The sequence below is a fragment of the Paramisgurnus dabryanus genome, chromosome 19 (genome assembly GCF_030506205.2).
Source record: "Paramisgurnus dabryanus chromosome 19, PD_genome_1.1, whole genome shotgun sequence".
NCBI classification, from domain to species: Eukaryota; Metazoa; Chordata; class Actinopteri; order Cypriniformes; family Cobitidae; genus Paramisgurnus; species Paramisgurnus dabryanus.
Window position 1 is genome coordinate 30,398,507 of NC_133355.1, and position 25,314 is coordinate 30,423,820.

Consider the following 25,314-nt stretch of genomic DNA (forward strand, 5'->3'; position numbering starts at 1 on the left):
TGCTTCTCAAGTATACCAATGGACGACAATATGGTTTCTATTATTTGCAAAAATAAATGTGCACTTGAACAGAAAAATAAATGCATTTCACCCTTCCAGGCAAAAAACAGTCATATTGCAATTTGTAAACATGTGTTTGATTGTACAAATCTAAGACACTTTACTAGCTAAGGCTGAAAATAATAATAACAGATTTTTTGTTTCTCTCTCACACACACACACACACACACACACACACACACACACACACACACACACACACACACACGCGCGCGCGCGAGCATGAATTTCATCTTAAATTCAAACGAATTAAAAAATATATTGCTTAAAGAAAATTAATTGTTAAGATCCTTTGCATTGCCATTATGATGACAGATGAGCACCATTTACCTGCAACGCTCAAAAACAAGCATTATAATGTAAATAAGCTTCAGTTTCATACACGTGTGTGGCTTCAATTTGAAATACAAAGAGTTTTACAGTGATGGTCACAAATAATAATAATAATACAAATTAGAATAGGATATGATAAAATATATGATACTCATCAGAGCTGTCTTACTGGCGACATTCATTTCTGCTGTTTCAAAACCTGAGTTATTTTCTAAAGCAGCACCCCAATAAGAGGTTCTTGATTGGCTCTTAATGATCCCCCACCCCTTATCTAATCTGCGCTCTCTGGAGGCAAGGAGGCGTGGCTCATGTCCTCCTCTTCTCCTGCTGTCGAGGTGGTCGATTTTCCCTGAGAAACTGGTGACAACTGCTGTGCTTTGATTGGACAGTTGGCCACCATGTGGGAGATGCTTTGGCAAAAATGGCACTTTTTTGGCTGAGGCGGCAGCTGGCATTCTTTGGCATGATGGTTGGGCCCCCCACAGTTGAAGCATCTACAAATGGTACAGGGAAACGAAAGCGTTATTTGCATACAAGACCACTAGAGGACACCCAAGCTTTTGAAATAAATAGCAAACCCTGGAGAAAATGAACAGATTTGACCCACTAAACATATTGAAGCTCTAAAAAGGAAATACAAACATCCAAATCACTCCAAATGTCTTCTGAAGCAAAATAATGTTTTTGAGGGAAAAAAAAATATTTTGAGCTTATGAAATGTGAACAAACATATCCAAGCGACTGCACATTGATCACTTCAAATCTCATTGAATCTCGCATGTCTCATGATGAAACACGCATGACAGCTTGTCACGAGAAATCACAAACAATGTTTAAAGTTATCGATGTGCCACCATGTAAACAAACAGTCTGCATGGATCGATTTTTCGATGAATCGGTTTTTTTTTACGTGGTCGATTCAAAATCGATTCTCAAAGGCCACCAATCGATTTTTTTTTATGAAATAGCCTGATCCTGTTTGATTAAGGAATGCGATTGTTCTGACTTTTTCAGAATACATTTTTCATCTTGCATCAAAATTGTATTGTATTTAACATAATTGTATGCATTTGAAAATTAAAGATGGGCTCTGTTTTAATGTACCCAAGTGTACCTAAAATAAAAGAGTTTAAGAGACACAAACCTGTATATTAATTTATTTTTATTATTTACGCACTTGTAAACTTATGTTCACTGTTCTTTTTTATAAATATAGTATTTGTATTAAATCTATATTTATCGAGTTGAATCGAGAATCGATCCAAGAATCAGAATCAAAAGAATCGATTTGCTTGTGAATCGAATCGATCTGGGGCATCCGAATCGATACCCGGCCCTATTCCTAATTAAGTTGAAATATAAATCACCTTCTTTCACAAACGTATCATTTAGTTTTAATTATTTTAATGATGGATGGAAGTGCATGCATTGTTGCCTCTTACAAGATGTTTTGTTCTTTGCAGATGTATTTGACTTGCTTACTTCAGTTTTTAGCAAACTATTTCTTTCCATTTCCAGTGTACTAAAGTAAATCACATTCCATTGTGGGATACAATATAAAGCACATTTAGTGCATACAGAAATATCTACATATTTTTTTTGCATGCAATGACAAAGCAAGCACCATAATGAAAACTCTACAACTGGGCTTATGTCTGTTTCTTACATAAAACTACTGCAAGACTTCAGAACACAAGAATGATAACAATTCTGTGAAAGAAACTCATACCACCATAACAGGAGGCAACGAAATGGCCATTTTTGGGCAAATTTGAGCGAACTGCTTAAATTTGAATTAAGAGAGGTGTTATTGATTCGGCAGAGAGAGGAGGTGTGGCTCCGGGGCTCTTTGTTTCAATATGCACCCTGACCTTTGCACTTTGATCCCTGCTCTCCTCTGACCACCCCCCCAGCTCTCATACATCACACCTCAGGGTTGCTATGGCAGCGGTCACCTCTGACCTTTCTCAGGCACCTACATCTGTTATTAATTAAATGGACAGATCTAATCCTCCATCAGGAGGCATGGACATAAGTGACAGAATATCAATGATGACCAGCAGAAGAATTTACATTTCACAAAATTGCAACCTTGTATTCTTTGTGATAATCTAACGTTTACATTCATGCATTTGGCAGATGCTTTGATACGAAATAACTTCAAGCAATACAGGTTGCGCGCACTCCCTGGAATCAAACTCGAGACAATGCTAATGCAATGCCAATTGAGCTACGACAACAACACACATTACACGTCTACTATAACAAGATTTATCAATGCTGCAAAAACAGCTTGAAAAACCTTTATTCGTGCATCATTATGACTGCAAAGTATTTGATCAGTGTGGACCTGCACAAGATTAGATACAGCTGTGTATTGTGGGAGGAAGGTGCCTATCAATAACCCGCATCGCTGCAGTGGGGGTGGGTGACCGTGTGCCTAAATTCTGAGCTATGAGATTTTAAACAACCTATTGATCCAGCAGGTCAAGTCACCAACACACGGGGTGGGGGAGATAGGAATATGTTTTTCGTTTGGCCAAACCTGAGATACCATATCAAAGGAATTGAAATGATTTGCAATCTTAAATACTAAATTATGGCACTGAATTAACATTGAGGCTTAGGTGGTATATGTAACTGTATGTTTCAACTCGTTTGCTTTCTGTCAAATTTGTTATTTTCTAAACGGTTTAATGCCTTACAATCTTGCTTTATTTCTTGTGTGCGCAATTTTAGTGCAGGAAGTACAGCGGAAGTCCTTATATGGGCACTCGGAATAGGGCACACACACAAGAGCCGACAAAAAATAATAATAATAACCAACGTCACCAAAGAATATAGTTTGTTTATCTGAAGTAGTAGCAGAGTTGTGCGTGTGTTCGTTTAACGCTGGATTTCGTTGAAATGGTACAATCCCAACCTGTCATGAGTCATAGGCAGTAAGTAAAACTGCATCAAATGTCTGTTTAGTGTTGGCAATAGTCCCGTAAGTGCATATTATGTAACCAACATGGGCATGCAGTGAATCATAAGTTATCCAGATATAGTGGGATAAGATTTTGTGTGCGTAGCTAGCTTGTGACTCGCTCTGACCACTCGCTTTTTTCTTGGAAAGTAGCAGTCCAGTTGATCTGTCTTTTATAAATCTGATAAAACTAAAGACTCTTCGGTGATCTAAAGGATGCAATACTACTCAGGTACTCAAGATTAACATGGGAATATGAGAAACACTGTGTGTTATGTGACTTTTAAATGAATCATATTCTATCAGAATGCAAAGTGAATGAATAACAAATAAACACTATTAAATGAAAGTATGAGTCATGTAAAGGATAAATGGTCTAACACTGGATGACACCCACCGGTCTCCTTTTGAACGTCGCTTTTGGGCACCTTTGGGTTTCTTCTCGCTGCCTATGCATGCTGCGCCACCTGGCCCCGTTACCCGTAGAGACTCCAGACCCTTGGAAGACCTTTTGAATGTGAACTCCACCGCTTCACCTTCCTTCAGACTGCGAAAGCCCTCCATATGAAGCTTGCTCTGTAGAGATAGAATAAATACACGCGTTTGCCCATTTAATTCAAGTAAAATGACTCTTACTTACTATTTGCTTTTTAAAGATGAATAAAATAGTTTATGATGGCAATGTAAATGGATGCTTGATTCAAGACGTGCATTTTTTTAATACCATTTAAGAAATGAATGACAGCATTATAACTCACTCACCAAAACATTTTTGTTTAACTTAGGGGCTGTTTACATTTGGTATTAAGATGTGTTTTCATCGATCGGATCACAAGTGGACGAGAGAGACACATTTTACACCTAGTATTTAAATCCGTCTCTTTTGTCCACTTTCGTCCTCTTCTGTCCTGAATACTGTACTCTCTCCGCTGTCATTTAAATGCGAGCAGGAGAAAAGACGAGTTTATATGGACACAAACTAATATTATGTCAGAGTCCACTGCTTTTGTTATAAATAAACATGCTGCACAGTGTTTTCTACGTGTATATGTTAGAGCTTTCTCTGAATTTTCAGCGCAATTGATGAAATAGGATTGCGCAACTTTCACACGCTTGCAAAATTAAACTACGCAGAGATCAGCCGCTTAAGTTTTATCAATGGAAGGCTAAAAATAACGCTGTTCACTGTGTGTTTGCGCCAGAAGTCAGAAAAGACGTAAAACTTGTGTTTAATACCTCAGATTAGATAAATGGGCGGAGAGAAGGCGGTCGCGTGTGGCTGTTCAAACGCATTCAACCACATGTGCGTTAACACTACAAAAGCAATCCGATCAAAAGTGGTTTCGACTACCTCTGAATGTGGTTGAAAGTGTTCGAAAGTGGACGAACTCAAAATGTTTTGAACACAGTTTACACCTGGCATTAACGTTGTCCACTTGTGATCCGATCGATGAAAACACATCTCAATACCAAGTATAAACAGCCTCCTAGACTCTTGATACCATTTTACAAGGACATCCAATGCTTAAACATTATAATGGGTGGTGGTTTAATAAATTTATGTCACAGCTCTCTGAAACAAACTGCATTGGTGATTGCCAAAATCATTTATGCTTCTATAAAGAGCTAACACATAATGCTGAATGTTTCTATGCCAAAATATAATTCTTGTAATTTGAAAATTGATGGATAACAACAAAGGCAGAAAAAAAAAACAGTAAAGCACTTTGTTATTGGGAATCTAAATAAATAAATAAAATACTTGCAAAAAAGTTTTAATGGTTGAAAGTAACGCTTGATCAATTACAGAAATTACAGTGTTATTGCAGCTGGGTTGCCGGTAACTTTTCCGTAGATTTAAATTTATGTTATTTACTGGCAACATTTTGTTCAAAGTTAAATGAACATTAAACATTTACAAGTCTTTGTCTTTACAGAGTAAAACAAACAAAAAAAAACACTATCAAGCAAAACATTCTGGGAAACAAAATCTGAAGCAAAAAAACAGAAAAAGGTTGATGATAATTTCTGGTTCCCAGAATGCTTTGCATGAGGCTGTTATTGTATAGTTTTATTCTGTAAAGATAAAGATAAAGACTTGTTAATATTTAAAATTTATTTAACTTTGAACAAACTCTTGCCAGTAAATAACATAAATTTAAATCTACGGTAAGTTATCGGCAACCCAGCTGCAATGACATTGTAATTTATACGGAATTTTTTTACAGTGCATCACTCCTGTTCAAAATGGTGAAAAACTCTCTGAAAAGTGTTCACATTAAACCTTCACAATGCTGGAAGGACTTTGAGACAAATAGACCGGTCTAATGAATTTGTTAAGCACCGGATATTTACTGCATTTGGTACATTTAAATATGGTGTCAAAGTACATGGGAAAAGATCAACCCAATGATGCTACGTTCGATCCGGGTAAAGTCATGCTTTGTACATTATACATGAAGTTGTAAGAAGAATCCTTGCTCTCTGAATGCCAATATTATTCAACATCAACCCTCTTCTTTGTGGTGTACTCATTCCTTGCCTCCAGCACTGGGACTTTCACAACCTTCACCCCAAATTCAAAATGGTTTTCGTCTCTTCACTATTGATGATCTGTCAATATCAGTACTAAACCCATCCTATCACATCTGCAGCCACTGCCTTTGTTTAAGAAGAAAGATTGAGACAATTAAAGTGTGGCTATTGAGATGACCATGGTGGGCCATTGAGCCCCCCCCCCCCAAAAAAAACCCTCCATCTGGTTAAATCTCACCCTGGCCATCAGTTCTAAGGGTTTGTTGCGTGAAGAGGTGGGGGAAGCTCGCATTCCTGAGATAGTTGCTCTACAGGCACAAGGAAATGGGGCTCAAGAAAGGATCTACCTTTAAAAACAACCTTCTGTTTCTAGGTCTTAAACTGCCACTTGGACACCAAAGAGTTGGCTTGTTGATGTATGTGGGAGATGATGGCACCACATTGAGCCTCACCCTTTAGAAGATCATCATTAGGTGGTGTTGGGCAAATACTTTCAAACCAGCTCTTGCTTATCTTCTCGCCAGGACTTGCTCACTCGGGTAAATGTTTTCCACAGTCTTGTACACATTAAACCCCTAATGGTCTGTAGTAAATTCCACGCATTCTCCACTGCAATCTGCCTAATATGAACTTTATACAATCATATAAAATAAAGATTCACACAAAAATCAAGGTTTTAAAACGGTTCTTTGCAGCAATGCCGTAAAATAACCATTTTTGGATTCCCAAAGAACCTTTCAGTCCACTGCAAAAAAATAAAAAAATTCTCTTAGTATTTTTGTCTTGTTTTCAGTAGCAATCTCAAAATTCTTAAATTAAGATGCTTTTTCTTGATGAGCAAAACAACCCAAGAAAATAAGTCTAGTTTAGAGACAAAAAAACATACAATTTAAGTGATTTTGTGAATAAAACAAGCGAAAAAAATCAGCCAATGGGGCAAGCAAAGAAATCTTCAACATTTTTCTTATACATTAAATTCAAGAAAAATTCTCTTACCACATTAGCAGATTTTTTTGCTCGTTTTATGCACAAAATCACTTAAATGTGATATTTTTGGTCTAAAAACTAGACTTATTTTCTTGGGTCGTTTTGCTCATCAAGAAAATGCATCTTATATGTATATATACTTTGTTACAGTCTGTAAAATTTTTCTCCACAACAAAGAACCTTTTGTGCCAACGAAACGTTCATGTCGATGTGCCGATAGCTGTATGCTAACTTGTAACAAAATAGAACAAACCAAATAAAAAAAATACATCTAATTAATAAAACAACTTTATCGATACATTTGTTGCCTTTGGTAAATCATGCATTAATAAACTATGCGCAATAAAACCCAGAAAGTGAGAACTGGTTTAATTCACGTTGGTGATCTGAAGCGAATCATTGTTAGTTTTAAATAGTTACAAGTTGCATGAACACTCTCCTGTCTGACATTATTGGGCCAAACAGATAGGCTCAAGTTCTCAAACCAGCAGATGGGTCTGTATTTCCGTGTTGAACTGGTCAGGTGCAACATTAACACCAACCTATGAATGGCTTATTTACAGCAGTCTCAATAAAACCGGTACTGGCTGGACGGAGATATAACCCGCTATAAAGTCTTTTGTACAGGGTGGGAGGCCTACAGTGACCCACGTTAGAGCTCTCACAAGATGTCTAGCTTAACCCTGACACCCATTTCACAGAGGGGGGTGGGTCACCGGGAAAGGAATCAGACCCCCAACCCCCGCCAAGACTTCCTGAAACCTTCACCGGCTCCATCCTTTAACGTCCTCCACCAATTACCCTCCTCTTTTACTACAGAGCCTTTTTTTATGAATGAGTTCAGCTAACAACCCCTTCCCCCAAATAACCCTTCCCTTTCTCCATTCTCCTGATCTCCATTCCCAGCATTCTCTACTGGCACATCTTTCAACTCTCTCTGCTTTCCTTGTTTATTTAGAAATATCTCGCCATCGCTCCTTCACTTTTCAACCCGGTGTTGGGTCAACTCAGACGTCGGGTTAAATTAACTCAGATTTATTAATTATATTTGACCCAACGATGGGTTAAAACAACCACATGCTGGGTTAAAAGTAACCCAGCATTTTTTAGAGTTCGATTCAGCAATTGCTTCCTTACTTGAGTTTGACAAGAACACCCATTTTATCCTTAACCTGGTTGGTTCTGCAGTAGTCACCCTACTCTTAGCCTCAATAATTTACAGAAACACATGGGCAGGTTTAAGGTATGTTTTGGCTATCAAAACCCATATAACACATGAAAAGACAACCAGCTTCTTTCAACAACCAAAGTCAAACTCATGAAGTGCACTTCAACTTTTAAAGAACAAGTGCTGCTGATAAATTTTAAACGGGCGTGCAGAATGCATGAGCAGGACAGGCTCTGTAAAACCTTATTATCTGAAAAATAACCAGATACTCACAATCTGGTTCTTGAATTTAAATCAAACCTGCATTTACTCAACTGAATTAACAAACTAATGCCATAAATAAATGGTGAAGATTTGGTTTTATCCATTGGGAAGTGATTGCAAACATACGCAATACAGAATAAGCAATAACCAAATAGAACCATGCAGCTATTTGGAGGGGTTAAAGGTAACATGTATCCTCATTCAAAAAGGAAAGTTGTTTCACATTGATTGCATAATGGATAAAAGATTACAAAGAGAAACTTTTGTATAATTTACAATTATATGCATTGATGCACTATAAGAACAGGAATATAAACGTAAAAGGGTTTGTGTTAACTTGAACGTTGCAGAAAGCATCCCAGAACATGCTATACAGCTGCAGCAATCAGTAAAGGGTCTAGGTGAGGGTGTTTTAAAGATGCCATAATCTTCCTGTCTCAGTTGTATATTAAAGTCACTATTGAGACTTCAGTGTGTTCAATAGCAATGTGTTTTAAGCCCTGCCACCCTTTGGTCAGCTACTCTGTCTGAGTGCAAGAGATCTTTTGAGAGATCACTTGACAGTGTGCAGGGCTGCTTGCCCATAAAATGCTCTAATCTCAGGCTAGTTTTACACAATGACCCACAGTCATGAGGTAGCCGCTTATTTGGCACAAGGTGAGAGGATCATCACTGTATGCAGACATGCTGTATTCTTCTGTTAAAATATAAGTGTGTTTGAACAGTACCAGGGGTGATTTTACAATGACTGCAGATACTATTTAAAATACTATGAGTCAGTATACAGGACTATAACCCACCTCAACAAGAACTAATTCAAGGAACTGGAATTCTTTTCTCATCTTTTTAGTCATTTTAAGACTTCCTCCTTAAGGGATAGTTCACCCAAAAAAGAAAATTCTGTCATCATTTACTAAATGTTGTAACAAGCCTGTATAAATTTGTTCTGATGAACACAAAGGAAGATATTTTGAGGAATGTTTGTAACCAAACCGTTCATGAGCCTAATTCACTTCCATAATATTATTTTATCCTACTATGGAAGTGAATGGGGCTCATGATCAGTTTTGTTACAAACATTCCTCAAAATATCTTAATTTGTGTTCATCAGAACAAATTTATACAGGTTTGTAACAACATGAGATTGAGAAAATGAGAGAATTTAATTTGAGTTGAATTTTTGGGTTAAATATCTATTTAAAGGGGATACAAATTATCAAAGCAAAAGGTTCTCCGAAAATTTCCAATCTTGTAAAAACAAAATCAAAAGTTTCTGGTCTGGTGTTCAACACAAAGCTTTTTAAACCCACAGGTGAATATTTGCAAGAGTGAAAAATTAAATAAAAACAAAATAAAACCACTTCTAGATTAACAACATATCCGTAGTTCAAACCAAAAGAGGCAGACTAACCTTGATGAGATCTTAAGTCATTGTTTAATCCATAGCCTTTGATTTTATTAAACCAATTAACCAGATGATTTAAAAAAAAAATCCAATTAAACTACAATAACGTTGTATTAACCACTTATAAAATTGTTCTTAACAGTTGTACTAAACTCATTTAAAACATACTTAAACTTAAAACATTTATGGGCTTGATTTTAAAATCGTCAACCTCCTTCACAATAGGCCTATGTTGTTTATACACTAACGCCAAAAATGTAATTATAGCCTACATAAAATATTGTCCCTCGTACCCCTTATATTCGTTTGATCAATTTCCTTATGCATTGTATCATGCATTGTGTTGACGTAAAATGAAGCTATAAGGACAGAGGAAGGCTTTTACTGGTCCATAAAAGAAAAAATAAACCGTAAACACAGGTATTATTCTTACCTGGTGAACGAACACATCCACAGGAGAGTCCAGAGAGATGCCCTCCCGATGGGTCATGGACAGGAAACCGAAACCCATTCGCACGTTAAACCATTTGCAAACCCCTGCGCCGTGACACGCGCCCGGCTCCGAGTCCGAGCTCGCGGCTTCCTCCTCCTCGGTTTTTGCACAGCCCCCTTTATTAAACACACAAACCACTCACATCAACCTTAAAATAAAAAAATCAGGTAATCGAAAGATCGGCTCTGAATTCATCAAAAAGCGAGAAAATGTCCAAAGCGTTGCGTAAAACGCCAAAAGTCTTTTGAATGAATCTCTTGTCCAAACACAATCCCCTTTCTTTTCAGTTCTTCAAAACGTGAACCAAAATATCTAGTGAAATAAGATAAACGTAACTTTCTTTATAACCTATAATACAAATTAAAAACGAATAAACACTATAGTTTATAGCCTAAAGAAAAATAGCAACATTTATTAAATTGGTAACAATTTAAACAACGTTAAAACACCAAACTGTTAAGTTTAATTTCAGAAATAAGGTAGCTAAATGTTATTCAAGAATGAGTTTGATATGGATATGCAATTTAAAATGTTAAATTCGCTTTATGTTAAACAATATGCATGCCAAAAATCGATCTGTGTTTGAACGCTGCGTCATTTATCAATAAATGCATAGCAAAAAAAGGTTAAATTAGGCACATCTCGCAACTGATTTGTGCAACAGCTCACCTGTGTAATATTGTTCATAAACCGAGCCCATTTCTCCCATCTCGCCCATTAAATTAATCCAAAGTATTCAAAAAGACGCAAACTTTCTCACGCATTTCAAATCGCCGCTAAAACAAAAACAGCAACTTTCCCGACGCCAGAAAAAACGAACAAACAAAAGATTTAGAAGACATCTTAGCGGTAACGAAGGGAAAATTACAGAGTTTCTCAGGCGAGCTTTTTGTAAAGACCCCCAAATCTAAAAGACAATGAAGGCAATCCATCCCACCCCTTTTCTTTATTCTACTCTCTCTCGCTCGTTCTTCACTGACCCCCCACCCACCAGAAGATCACCCAGAACCTCACCTTCAGCCATGTCTGCTGTCTCCGGGATGTCTTCTATCTCCTCTTAATTCACAACGCAAAATGGATCATTGACCGGGACCCCAAACAGCATAAAAAGTGTTCCGTTTTTTCATTCCAGCATCACAGGACACGGGTCACTGTAGTAGGCTATCCCCTCTCTCAGAGCGCCTCTGCCTCCCCCACGCTTAGGTCAAGTCTACGTGATGCCCAACTTCACTGAACTGATGAATTGCACATTTCTGAGCCGACAGGATCCAAATTTGCCAACGGGCCAATCACAGACTGAGAACATCTAAAGCTTGTGGAGTAGGAAGTGACCTCCCCTCTTAAACCTTTGAGCTGACCCGCATGCTGACACCACACAGTGGATGGACATTGGGACAGCAGTCACTTTCAATTCTCTAGTTCAGGAAGATGAATTAACACATCCTAGGCGATTATTGAAAGAATTTTACACGTCATTTTAAGCCTATCAGACCTTTTTTGAATGTTTTTTAAGCTTAAAATAACAAGCTAAAGTCTCAATCTAATTGTTTGATTTCAATAATTTCACGTTGATTTCAATGACATGATCTATACTCAGTCAATAGTAAAAATATTAAAGTAATATTGTTATAGAATGTACTTTACATTATGAGATGATTTTATGTAGAAAACAGTATCACAAAAAAATGAATTTAGCTAGGTTTTCAAAGACTGGGTCACATTCCGTTAAAAAACACCGCAAATAAGTAATGAAATGTCAATTGCGTGACATTTTAAACAGTAAAACAGCTACATAATATAAATGGGCAAAGATAAAAAAATATCGAAAAAAAAACGCGTTTGTTAATATTAAACGCATGTAGCTATGTATTAAAAAGGTATAAACCAATAAAGTGATATCCTAACGCCAAATCTAACACTAAACCGAAGCAATGGTTTGAAAATAGGACAAAACAGTTGAGTAACAAATACGTGACATGTTCAAAAAGGCGGAAAAACGAAAACACTCACGAAAACACTCACAAAATTACGTGACAATAGGTACATAATTTCGTGATACAGGGTTGCAAAATTTTTTGTCTAATATTATACATTTCAATGTTAATTCATATTATTTTTAACTTAAAAGGATGAATTCTCACCTCTGTGATCTGGATGCGGGTTCGTCGGAGGCATCTTGTTAACTTAGCATAAATGGTTTGAAATTCCCTCTGTTAATGACTTGGGCTGTTTATAAAGATCTGTGGGTGAGTCAGGACTCTGGTTCTGCTCTGATGAGCGTGCTTTGGGTTTGCAGGTGTCGATCATCTCCATTGTCAAGCGGGTCCGACTCAAGCACACAGACAATTAAAGGCGCATCCGCTTTCCAATTAAATATTCATGCGGGATTCATCAACTTCCCAAACTCACTCTGAACAACAAGCGTTCATGACTCATTTCTGAGGAAACCGCATGGCACCTGCTACACGTTAGTCACACAGCTTCCAGAAATTAAAGCGGAAACATCATGAACAGAACCCGAACTCTGTTCATGTGATAATTGAGCACGTGTTTCTGTGGGTCACATGACGCAGTCTGTAACCGTCAATCAAATGTGCAGCATGATCTCTGGTTATGATCCCAATGGATTACAGCGTAGTGCTGACAGTCTATGTGAAAATCAAATACATTTAAATAAATTATAAAATAGAATACCCTTGAGTTCCTTGCATAATAAATTATCACAAAAAGTTGAATCAATTTTTAAAAACTAAAAATATAATTTTTTTCAACTTAAAAATTTCACCTTAAGTAAAATTTTAAGTTGGAAAAAAACTACATTTTTTTAGGGTTTTTTGTTTTAATTGATCCAACTTTTTACAGTGTACCGTGCATCAAGGGACTGCACTTTTATATTGTTATGACCTAACTTTTTATTGTTAATTTGATTTAATCCTAGTTTGGAATTTCCTAAAATGACAAAAGTCAAGAAAAATATTGAAGTACTTCTTTTCATATATGCTTAAAAATACATTAATAGTATAAATCAAATTATACATATATATATATATATATATATATATATATATATATATATACATACATTTATAGATATATACATTTATAGTCATTATAGTCATTGTCATCTTTATTATAAATGTACATTGGGACAGCTGGATGCCTTTTGCGTCTCTTAGTGGTGACAATAGTCACTATTAAGGATTCCTATAAAGATTTCCTTAATAACCAGTTATCTTCACAATATCTGGACCAGAATGGAATACTGGAAGTGATCCATGTCAGAAGTTACTAAGCACAATAGATCTAGCATGTGCTAGTAACACCCTCAAACTAACCTGCTGTCTCTATTCTCAAAACACAATGAATGATATATTGTATTTAATACCATCTCCTGTTTCTTAAGTGTCTTAAGAGTTTGCAAATAAACTATAGTATCATATCCCCATGGAACACTGTTATAACCTTCCTGAAAATAATATGTGAAGAAGAACTTGCTTAAACATTTATTTTTTTAACAGAGTACTTAAAAAATCATTAAAACGTGGATTTTTCTTATTGTGTGCATGGAAAGCGAATCGGAGTCATATCTTAAAGGCAAACATGTCAGTTCAGTCCTTAGGGAATCAGTGGATGGTGAATACTCAGAATGCAAGTGTGAAACAATGAAACACGGTTAACTGTGATCTTATGTCAGTCTGCTGTCCATCACCTCCTAGGCTGTGAGTCACAGTAAAGAATCTGGATGGATCTCAGTATCAATGACTCACTGTCAGAAACCATAGAAATCCAGGATATCAATCAAGCTTCAGAACAGTTGGTAAATGTGAGCTATTGGTGATGTCAGAGACTGAACATTAACTTGCAGACAGTATAGAGGTTTACAGTTTCAGCACCTTGGACAGCTCTGAGTGTTTCTTGCTGTATACTTTTACATACAAACCACCAGCAGGGAACAGCGCTTCAACGAATCTGAATCAAACTGATCAAAAGGAGATGAAAAGGAAAAAGTGGACTTTAGTCAATTAAAATTTAAGAAAATTGAGTTTTGATAAATGAATTCTGGGAAATGAAGTTTTTCTTCATTCTGGTTTTCACCCAAAAATAAATCAGTTAATTAAAGTATTAAAGTAAAAGTAAGTAAATAAAAGTATTAAATTAAATTACACCTCAAAAAGACTCTTTAAACAGATCTGTCTGTCCACAAAGCATATACTTTATGAATTTTTTGTAAGCGTTCATACAAAGTCAGACAATATTCCAAGTTTATCTTCCAAGTATATAACATAAAAGTGGCTTTAAAATTACCAAACAGAAGATTGGATAAACATATTTAAATGACCCCGAAACATAGTTAAATGATTGTGAGGATTGTGCCAAGTCATGTCAGCTTTATCCTGTTACAAGTCATTTAACTTAAGGTTTATATTCCACAAGTAACAAGCTATGTGGTATTTGTTTCCAAAGAACTACATAAAAATGTTTACATTTAAAGTGTGTTCCCAGATAAGCAGAGTATTAAGCTCTTTACAAAATCAGGATAGTGAATTAAGTACACTTATTACAAACAAATATGTGAAGCTACTGTTACTTTGAACAGTTTACTTTTTCAAGTTTTATTTTTAAACTAACTGTAATTCGCTGTTATAACTTATTAGCAACAACATATCATCTGATACATCAAGAATAGTTAACAGGGCAGCCAATACAAGAAACAGTGGACAAAAACTGAAGACTTTTCAAAGAGGGAAATTGGAGCACATAAATGGAGCACATAAACAACCCTAGTTATAGATATTTCTACCCTCTAGTTTGTGGTTACTTCATTGTTTTTTAGTCTTTTTTTGGTCTTTTTAATGCAATATTCTTGTAAGCATTTTATGTCATTTTATAGATACAGCCGCAACAAAAAATAAGAGACCACTTCAAGATTATTTCAGTTTTTCTAAATGTACAATTTATAGATATGTGTTTAAGTAAAATGCAGAGAGGGACACTACTTAAGTATTTTTACTTTCTACATAAAAGTAAATTGTGAAGTATTTGTATTTTATCAGTGTTTTTCTTTGGAAAACATACATTCCAAAGCATATTATCATAATTTTTACTCCACTAAATTTCATAATTTCAAGTTTTTGGTTTATATTTAATATTTAAGTACATTAAACATCTAGTAATATTTTTTAATTTTACTTAAGTAAAAAGTACTTTCGTACTTTTACCCAAGAAAAGTAAAAGTACACAATTTTTAAGGTATTAAATCAATTTTAATTTGCAATATAAAAGGAATACAGAGTATGATTCTATGCTTTAGAATGTAGTGAACATTTTTTAGCAAAGTAATTTTTTTCCCAAGACAAACACTTTGTATTTACTTAAAATACTCAATAAGTGTCTGCCTTCGGTAGAATGATTTGTTTCAGTCCTCCAACTACCGAAATTTCTGTCAAATTCCTAATAAAAAAGTTTTATTTGCATTTATTTACTAAAATTGAAACTGGGAAAACATGATACAAATAAATAAAAGGATGCATTGTTTTTCGTTTTTTCTCTGAAAACAGCAGGAATCAATTTTGATTCATTTCTCAATAACAAAATACTAACGTGTATTTTGGGAAATTTCTGAAATATACATTTTATGGAATAACCCTGATTTTTAATCACATTTTGTCATACACGCAGTCTTTTACATTTGCCATTGGGTGACATGAGGTTTGCTTTTGTTGAAATTCAATAGACACTTAAAATGATTACAATACATTTACAAATGACCATTAAAAAACAAAACTGGAGTGGTCTCTATATTTTTGTTTTGCGGCATTATATCTTCTGTAAAGCCTTTATTTAAAAAAATATATATATATATTTCTTTACTGCTCCACTTCTCAAGTTTTTGCCGAGTTCTTGACTGCCACCTGCTGGTTGTGTTGTGAATTTGAGCAACAGCTTTTTCAAACTCTTATGAGCACAGGAATGTGTAATGTTAGATCCAATGATTATCTAGTGTGTCACTAGATCTCTCTTTACTGATATTCAGTCAACTCTCTATTTGAGTTCTCTACCAGTCAAGAAGCAGATGCAGAGATGTTTATAACAAGGAACGCAAGGGAGGAATGATGACAGAAAACAATGAAGTTTTTAATGAGTTTATAAAATAAACATTATTTGTGTCTTGATGCTCAGACTACGCTTACCTGACCAGCACTATTTAACCAATGTTATCTCAGGCAAAGACCTAATTGAAAACCTTGACACTCTTTAACTTGTTGTATTGTGATGGAAAATATTGTTCAGATATAGAAATGTAAAAAAAAAAAGATTCTTTAAGAACCTTTGACTGAATGGTTCTTTGGGTCACCAAAAATGGTTTCTCTTCAGCATCATCACTGTGAAGTTTTTACATCACTTGAGTGGTATGAGTGCAAGTCATGTAACAAACTATAATATTAACAACTAATTTAAGAGAAATGTAATTTTTCAACTCCCTAAAAATAACATCGCCTGGCAACATCACAGCTCGTGACCTTCCTGAAGGTGGTGCTGGTGAACTACTTCCTAACCTCTTATTTTAATTACAGTTGAGGGGTGTGAATTGTCTATTTGATAATGGGAGGACTTAACTGTGGGTATAAAGCAGTAAGGTGCTTGGGTGAATCGTTAATCGAGTCTTTCTATGTCCTATATTTAAATGTCTGTCCCAAGTGACACCCTAAACTTTGCTGGTTTAAACCTGTAAGGACTGGTTTTGCAGACAAGGCGTACACCTATTCAGAGCCTTAAATTCATTTTTAAGCTGTTTTTTAACTGAAAACTTACATAAAATATATCAGCGTCATTACTTTGTCTCAAGATGCACACCAGTAATGTCACTTTTGTCTAAGCTACTTAAATTTCCTAATATGTTCTTAATAAAAATAATACTGGCTTAATACTAGTCTGTGAAATCAGGCCTAATATTGCCCAGCAGGTTTCCAAAAAGGCGTCACCCAGTTAAAAACATTTGCCTGTAAAACATATTTTTGGCAGAATGTACAAAAATTTATTGATTAATAACAAATGTGTCTCATATTTGAGGAGAAGGGAAAAACAATAAATTGAATGGAAAATAATAAAAACATACAAATCGTTCATAACACATGACATTCCTCTGAAAGAGGAGATGAAATGTTCATGCTCCAGTATTCACAACGCAACAATATCAAATGTTAAGGTTTGAGCGATAAGGCCCTACAGCAGCCCTTGTCTTTTCAGATCTTCATACGTCTTCTTGTTGACCACATTTCCACTGGAGTCTTCATATTCTTCCTATAAGGCATGAAAAAAAATGTATTTCCTCTCTAAACTCATTAAACATCTAAACTGTACATTTATACTCTCAGAAGTATTGGCTAGAGGTCTTTCTCTGTGTAAACTTTAATAAGAAATAAAAATGAAAGTGAATGCGAATTAGGTGTGATCTCTTACCTCTGTGTCAGGCTGCCACCTCTCCAGTGATTTCTGTGACTTCAGCTTTGACCAGACTATTCAAGAGAAAAGAGAGAAAAAAAACACAATCGTAAATACAAATATATTGAGTCATTTTACAAACAGTCCCATTTAGTTGTAATGATGTTCAGAGCAACGCATCCACTTTAAAAATGTGGCGTTATTTTCAACACAACATTGGGTCAAAAAGGGACAAGCCCACTTTGCTGGGCGGTAATTTAACCCATGCTGGGCTGTTTTAAACCATTGTTGGATGAAATATAAATATTTTCTAGCTTAATTTCAACCCAGCTAAATTTCAAAATGTAAACAAAATAGCTTTTAGGTTTGTTGTTTGTCCCCAGATTGAGTCAACTCTTATTATCGTCACAATGAACCCTTATTAAAAAGTAATTTACACATGTCTGTGTCTCACCCATCAGGCAAATTTAAAACCGTTAACCCAGTTTGCCGCTATTTTTATTTCTTTATCAAGCACCTTAAAACGTAACAGTCTTAAGCAGTAAGTTAATAATGTTAATTCAAAGTGTAAAGCGTCATTAAACCATTGGATGTATGTAGGAGTCATATACTCACGGGATACTGCATCTTCAATCTGGGTGACGTTGGCAAAGTGGGCAGTGTTAGGAATACCCAAACAGCGCATGCCATGAGCGTGCCGCCATTCCTGACATAAAGCAAACAGAATTTAATATTAATGCGTTAAATGGTAAATCTAAAAATTAATCATTACACAGGCCCTCTTATTTGCATCCCTATTTCACATCTGTTGTGTATTCACGTACGACAAATACATCATTGCACACATTTAAAACCTTGACCATAATAGACAAAGTACGAAAAATGCTTTATTTGAATTTTAGTGTTAACGAATTTTAAGATGCAGGGAAGAAAACCACTTAAAACACACATAAACCAATGAGCACTAACAAGGCTGATGATATTTGTATGTGGAACTTACTGCAAAATGTCTCTGGAAAGCTTTGGGTCCTCTGTATGTGTAATTTCCACAGATCTCACAGTTGTAATTGATGTTTAGACCATGCAACTTGTATAGCCAGTATGGAATTGGCTAAAGACAAGAGATAAAATATGAGGTTAAAGTCACAAAGAAAGAAAAAAAACACTTGAATTTATGTAAATGTTGATGCATATATTATTATGTATTATTATATTAGTTTATACAAATAAAAAAATTTTGAGGGTAAAAAATAAAGCAGTTTTAGTCGGAATCATTTGAATTTACTTTGCAAAACTGGTTGCATTGAAATGATGGTTCTTTATAAAACAAGCTAATGCATAAACATTAAAAACAAACTGAATGTTGACCCAAAACTTGAAATTAAATATCAAAGCAGTCAAGGCAGGGCAATGTTATAAATCTTTACAATGCTGTTCAGTACATTTCATGTACCGACTTTGATTAGTTAGACAATGCCAGTGTCCTTTACACCAATTAAATAATCCATACCTTCCCATCCCAGCCAAGTGGCAGGTTTTTAGGGTTGTATATAATTTCATTGTCTTCATCTTCACTCTCACTCTCGCTGGGCTGTTCTTCATCCTCTTCATCACGCTCCTCTCCTGTACGTGCTTGTTTCCTCTGAACATTCTCATGGGACAACTGTCTCTGCTCCTGCAAGACCCCAACACAACAGCTTTTAGCTGCCAGTGTCTATGATTTAAGACAATAACCATACTGCCCACAACGATAATAAGTGTCAATTAACAGAGCGGTAAACTTAGACTGTTTATGATGTAGTGAGAAACAGAAAAGTTTTTCCTTTGCGTTTATTAAAGATTTTAGCACACACAATAATGTTGTGAAAAAGATCCAAGTTTATACCGATCTGCAAATACAACTAATCTGCTGTAATACATATGCCAGGCCAGTAGATGGCAATGTTACCTGGTAAATAAACACTGCATGCCTGCGCACATATGCATTTGTCTACAGGGTCATAAATACAAACAATCAAGATTGTAAAAGCAACAAGCCATCTTTAGTTTTATTACTACAGGTGACCTCACAATGTGTCCTCCTTTCTCCGGGTTGCAAAGCATAGAACAAATGTATCCGTCACAGCCTAGGCTATCCCGAAATTTACTGCGCGCCTGAAACGGCTGAAAATAATGTCTGGATATTTTTAAATAATCAATTAATCCTTTTGAATAAAAGTGTGTATTTAGCAAAAACAATTGTCACTGTTTTAGTATTATAAGTTATGTATTAATATTAATCTGTGTATGTTACACATAATTTTAAGGTTGATTAATTTGATATACTGTTGGTTAGTTAATTTTACATCAACATGTCATATTCTCTCAAATAAAACAAAACATTTTTCAGTTTTTATTTTAATAAGCCAAAAACATCTGTGTTTTCTGGACTCCAAAATGCAGTCGTTGTGTAAATGAACAGCCAAACCGCACAAAAACATTGTGTAAACGGCCGCTAAAGTACCAGGTTAAAACTCATGTGTTTAAGGGAACAGTTCACCAAACACTTATAATTATGTGATTATTTACTTATCCTAAAGTTATTTTAAAACCTGTAGAAATTTCTGTTCTGCTGAACACAAAAATGTTTAATATCCAAACAGATCTGGGGCACCATTCACTTCTTCTATAGTATTATCTTTTCCTACTATGGTGGCTAATGGTTACCCAGATCTCCTTAATTAAAAACATTTCCAAAAAATGTATATAAGTTTGAAACATCTGGGGGGGTTAGTAAATTATGAAAAAAAAAAATTTCAGTGAACTATCCCTTTAAGGTAGCAACAGTAAAAAAAAAACACGATTTAAAAAGGTATTAATCTCTGCGGGGTTTGTCCTAATATATTGAATAAATAACAGTAACGGTGATACCTGGATCCTTCATAATGATGAAAACAACACTAATATTAAGGTCAAAGGTTAATTTAATAGATAAAATCTATACTTTGAATGCTCTGACTTCATTTTGATAAATGTGCCCGCCAAAAAATAAAAATAAAAAAGAACAATACTGAAGATCATAACACTGCTCACCCCTAACATTTCCACGTATTCATATATCTGGGCTTCCAGAAAAGCTACTTCCTTGTTGCGCTCCGAGTCTCTGCAGACACAAACGAGATCAAAGTTAAATACATGTACATGTACACAAGACTCTGAAGACACAAGAAGCCTGTACGTTTTGTAAACAATACACTTTAGGATTTGTTTCCACACTTACTTCTTTGGTCCCTTGGCTTTGGGGTTTTTGGCAAAGAGAGAGGGGTCTAAAGACTCCAGAGATTTTCCCTTAGTACTGAAGAGACGCTGAGCCCTCTCCTCTAGTGTGCTACAAACACAATTAATACAAAATGACACATAAAGAGCAGAAATCACCTACTGCCTAAAGAATCAAACACTGCTGGGTTTAAAATACACTGAGAACTGGTTTAACAGATTAAACGGAGTATAACGTGAGCAGGACATTGTGCTTAAACTCACCCTCCACATTTAAGGCCCAAAGCCATCAGAGCAGACTTCAATCTGTCCAAACCCAAAGATGCCAGCTCCTAGAAACGAAAATACATTAGACATCCAACCTGATCTCGCACACACATCTCCATCACATATCAGCTTTAATAAAATAACCGTTCGAAATTAACATATAAAGCAAAAAATAGCAATAGACAAGAGAAACAGATCTGACCTCCCATGAAGAGAAGGCAGACAGATCCAGATGAGCTCCAGCGTGGGTCAGAGCACTGCTTGCCTCCCTCTATACACCACCAAATACATCAAAACAACAGATTAACAAACTAACAAGCATACACTCATGAAATACAGGAACATGTAGCTGTAAGAGCTCTTCTGCTTTTAACTCTTGCCCTGCCATGGACGAGTTTTTCGGCAATCCATGATTCCGCAATTATGCACCAGGTGGCGCTCTTATTTGTGATTTATTTTAAGACCTGTTGAAGCAGTTAATGCTCTCTCTAAAACTCGAACCCACCGGCCAGCCTGGGAATGCTCCACTTTCCCATTTCTTCTCGAATTCAATCAGGATCTTTCCATACAGCTCATTCTGATCCAACAGGGGCTTCACACGGTCGGTGTATTCTTGCAGGTACTCCAACAACATCTCCAGATACCTGCGAATCGAGTTTAAAATACTTGAGAAATCACTTCCACCGCTATCAGGTCATGTTCTTTAAAAAGACTGAAAAGAGCAAAGTTAACAACCAAGGGTTAAACAAAATCTTTCACCTACCTCTTATACTCCGCGTTTTTCCTGTCTTTAGAAATGTCAAACAGTTGATCGAATGTTGACAGATATGTGACGTATTCCAGTTTCTAAAAGGGAACAACAGATCGGGTCACAAAAATCTCCTATCTTATTATGCAAAGTGATTTAAATGAGTAAAGAAACTGTACCTCAACTCCTTTTAGATTAATGTACTTTAGGTAACAATCATGGAGATCAAGGTAGCGTCCATAACCCTCTTCATCTGTAAACTCTACCATGTCTGTGACCAATACAAATAAATGTTAGTCCAGATTTACAATAATAAAAAAACACTTAAGCTCTTAAACGTACAGATGTTGGCTATGTTTACATTAGTGCATCATATAATTAAGTAGTAGCACACTATAACATATATTTTATAAACATAATGTAATGAGATTACAGAGATACAAACACTGCTAATAAAACTAGTCCAGACGTACTTTGTGCCTCCTCACTGGGGTTGTCTTTGGCTTTCATGAGCTCCTCAAACTCCACCGACATGGGCACACATATCTGAAATTAATGTAGAGATAAAGTGTATATTTAACACTCGGAGATAAAGCACACGAGTCAGAAGAAATCTATCAAATCGGTTTATGTTAACCTCATTGGGATGTTTTCTGTGAAACTCCTTGATGTGTTTAAGGCGGTTGTAAAACTCAGCAAACTCGTTTGGTCCCGATATTGCATTCAGCTCATCCTTTCTCATTCTGATGAAGAACGGATAAAAACATAGTAATTTAGTTATACAATCAACCTAATGTATAAAAAATGGCCGTTGTTAAAGTCTTACCCATCTTTGTCTTCATATAAATCTCTGAGGTTTGCACTCACTTCCATGTACCTCTGTTTCATCAGATAACACAAACAACACGAAATACATGAATGCACATTTGTTTGCATATTCACCACAACGACAATGTAGATTAAATGAAACTTCAAGTCACAAAACAGATAAAAAAATGAATCTTACGTCAAGCATCGCTCTGACTCGATGATCAGAGTTAATCTGGTCTCTCAGCTGTTGAGAAACACAACATAAAATAGCTTACTAACAATGAAATGTTAAGACAAATAGAAGTTTACAGCATTTTGATGAATGAAAAAAAAATTGTCATAATTGTTTTTACAAGAAATAGAAAACTTAAATCTACAGAATTAAACAAGAACTGTATGCTAAGTGATACTGTATCCACTTTATTTTAGGCATGTTACATGTAATTACTACAGTAATAACAGTAAATTACGCACTACATGCAACTAACCCTAAACCAAACCCTAATCTTTTAGTTATGTTGGTAATCATTACTAATCAGTAAGAAAGACACTGTAAAAGTAGAGTAATAATTTAGCAATATACCGTTTAACTGTAAAGACTGTAACATTGCAAGCTTTATTTGTAGAAACAAAATAAAAACTAACTTATATGAAGTGATCACGTAAATATCTATGACGCATCATCAGTCGTACATAATAAATAACATATCCATGTTTACTAGTAATAAAGCTTAGACAGTATGTTGTTAATTACAGTTCCTAGTGATTTTGTGCAACTATAAAGTTGCTAACGTATATTAGCATTACGTTATAACTATTCTTTCATGGATCTGTGCGTTTACCGTGGTTTTCTTTGTGAGCATCTCCTTGGTTTGGGCATCCATAAGTCTTTCTTTCTCCTCATGGTATCGACGCTGCTGCTCTAAAATTGTTTCCATTGCGACTTATTAATTTGCAGATATCGACTATATTCAGCTTTTATTTGGATTAACCTGCTTACGCGCGTGTAACGTACAGGAAATAGATCCTGAGTTTACACCGCTCGACCGGAAACATGGACGAGACAAAATATAGTTCCGACCATACGGTTCGTGCATTACAGCCCATCTGTTCAGGTTACTTTTGAACTGTTCCATTAAAAAATAAGGTTTAAACCCTGCCAAAATATACATTATATATAAAAAATACCGTTCGTACCTGTGGTTATTTGTTGAACAGGCCAAATAAAAGTTTGCACATAAAATTTGTCCTACAAGCACATTTAGAAAACATAATATCACATTTGTTGTTAACGTAATTGTTTAACACATAATAATGCCGCAACATTTCTATAAATACTAAAGAATAATGTTTCAACAAAGCGCCACAAATTTGGTGTGTATCCTTCAGCCACGGCTGCGGCCTCCAGAGGGCAGTAGCGGTACTGCAGAGAGGCCGAGCGTTAGTTATAGGCCCGTTCACATTGTAACCATAACGTTAACTATAACAGTTCGGCTTGATGCTCTGAGGTCCCCCGGCTATTCTTGTTATATTGACTGTGTTAAATTAATTTTAGTTTTGCACTGTTCTTGGGTCCTTATTGTATACATTTTCATACAACAATTTATTATCACACAAACCTGCTATTTGCGCTGCTTGCTAATATAATGCTCTAACACAGAAACACATATTTCACTAGTTACATTTTCTTTATGCAAATGAATATTTCTAAGCAGAATTAACTGTTAATATAAGTTTTTACATGGTCAGTATAGGAAAGAGATACCTATATCTGCTTTCAATAGGGCTGCATGATTATGGGCAAAATCATAATCACAGTTATTTTGGTAAAAATCATAATCACAATTATTTAACACCATTACTCAGTGACTTGAAAAACATTTATTTAACATTTTTATTAAATAAGTGTTGCAATAGGTTTGTGTCCAAGCAGTTGTGCCTTAAAAACACATTGGTCCAGCCGCATGAAATGTATATAATTACACAATAATTGTTTAACTTTAATTATCTTGTTGTTGTAATTGTTTGAATCAAAAATTGAAAACCAAAAACGATTAATTGCACAGCCCTAGCTATCAGTTGACATCTTTTGACAAATGATAAGAAATTCTTGTAAAACCTGCTATAATGGACCACATTTTTTGAATCTTGTCCAGCTAGATAAATTATTTGTTATTTCCTGTTTAGCTTTGTTTGATATGTATAGTACGCATCTTTTGGCAGAAGTATGGATTATGACTGGCTTGTCTTTACGGCACCAGACGTGCATTGTATCTAATCAAGAATAAACTAAAACTTTGATGGTGATCAGTGGATCTGTTTCAGCCCTTGTAATTTCTTGTGTTCGGTGTGAGTAAGTGGGAGTGACAGTGCTGAACAAGAGGACCTTGTATCTGAGTGTTTACCTAACCTTATTTACATTCTAGATGTTGTGGTGACCTTGATCTGGGATTTTGACTTTCCAACTGCAACCATGTTCAAAAGAATATTTGTAAATGTGCCAAATTATTCTCAATCAGGGCCGGCGGCGCTACCTATAGGCAAAGTAGGCAAGTGCCTAGAGTCGCAAGCTTGTGGG

General features: G+C 35.6%; 2 protein-coding genes across 2 annotated transcripts; both read right to left on the reverse strand.

Annotated features, from left to right (window-relative positions):
• Positions 1-356: 356 nt before the first annotated feature.
• On the reverse strand, positions 357-12,516 carry lin28ab (lin-28 homolog Ab). The gene is made up of 4 exons (XM_065291016.2): positions 12,355-12,516; positions 10,154-10,329; positions 3,759-3,937; positions 357-887 (listed from the first exon to the last, which is right to left on the reverse strand). Exons 1-4 carry the CDS (start codon positions 12,386-12,388, stop codon positions 665-667), a joined length of 612 nt encoding a protein of 203 aa, XP_065147088.1. The 5' UTR covers positions 12,389-12,516; the 3' UTR covers positions 357-664.
• A 3,776-nt stretch (positions 12,517-16,292) lies between these two features.
• On the reverse strand, positions 16,293-23,788 carry sf3a3 (splicing factor 3a, subunit 3). The gene is made up of 17 exons (XM_065295172.2): positions 23,579-23,788; positions 22,933-22,980; positions 22,753-22,805; positions 22,564-22,669; positions 22,400-22,472; positions 22,106-22,197; positions 21,942-22,024; positions 21,684-21,822; positions 21,381-21,449; positions 21,176-21,243; positions 20,916-21,023; positions 20,729-20,798; positions 19,167-19,331; positions 18,657-18,767; positions 18,272-18,362; positions 17,675-17,730; positions 16,293-17,515 (listed from the first exon to the last, which is right to left on the reverse strand). Exons 1-17 carry the CDS (start codon positions 23,672-23,674, stop codon positions 17,438-17,440), a joined length of 1,506 nt encoding a protein of 501 aa, XP_065151244.1. The 5' UTR covers positions 23,675-23,788; the 3' UTR covers positions 16,293-17,437.
• Positions 23,789-25,314: the final 1,526 nt, after the last annotated feature.

Excerpts from the sequence above, each read along its gene's own strand:
- sf3a3 (XM_065295172.2), bottom strand. The coding sequence starts at position 23,674 with ATGGAAACAATTTTAGAGCAGCAGCGTCGATACCATGAGGAGAAAGAA. Across the intron at positions 22,670-22,752 it reads TTATATGAAGACAAAGATGG|AATGAGAAAGGATGAGCTGA; the intron begins GTAAGACTTTAA and ends GTTCTTCATCAG. Across the intron at positions 21,450-21,683 it reads GAGCATTCCCAGGCTGGCCG|AGGGAGGCAAGCAGTGCTCT; the intron begins GTGGGTTCGAGT and ends GGTGGTGTATAG.
- lin28ab (XM_065291016.2), bottom strand. The coding sequence starts at position 12,388 with ATGCCTCCGACGAACCCGCATCCAGATCACAGAG. Across the intron at positions 10,330-12,354 it reads CCCGCATCCAGATCACAGAG|GGGGCTGTGCAAAAACCGAG; the intron begins GTGAGAATTCAT and ends TGTTTAATAAAG. Across the intron at positions 3,938-10,153 it reads TGGATGTGTTCGTTCACCAG|AGCAAGCTTCATATGGAGGG; the intron begins GTAAGAATAATA and ends CTATCTCTACAG.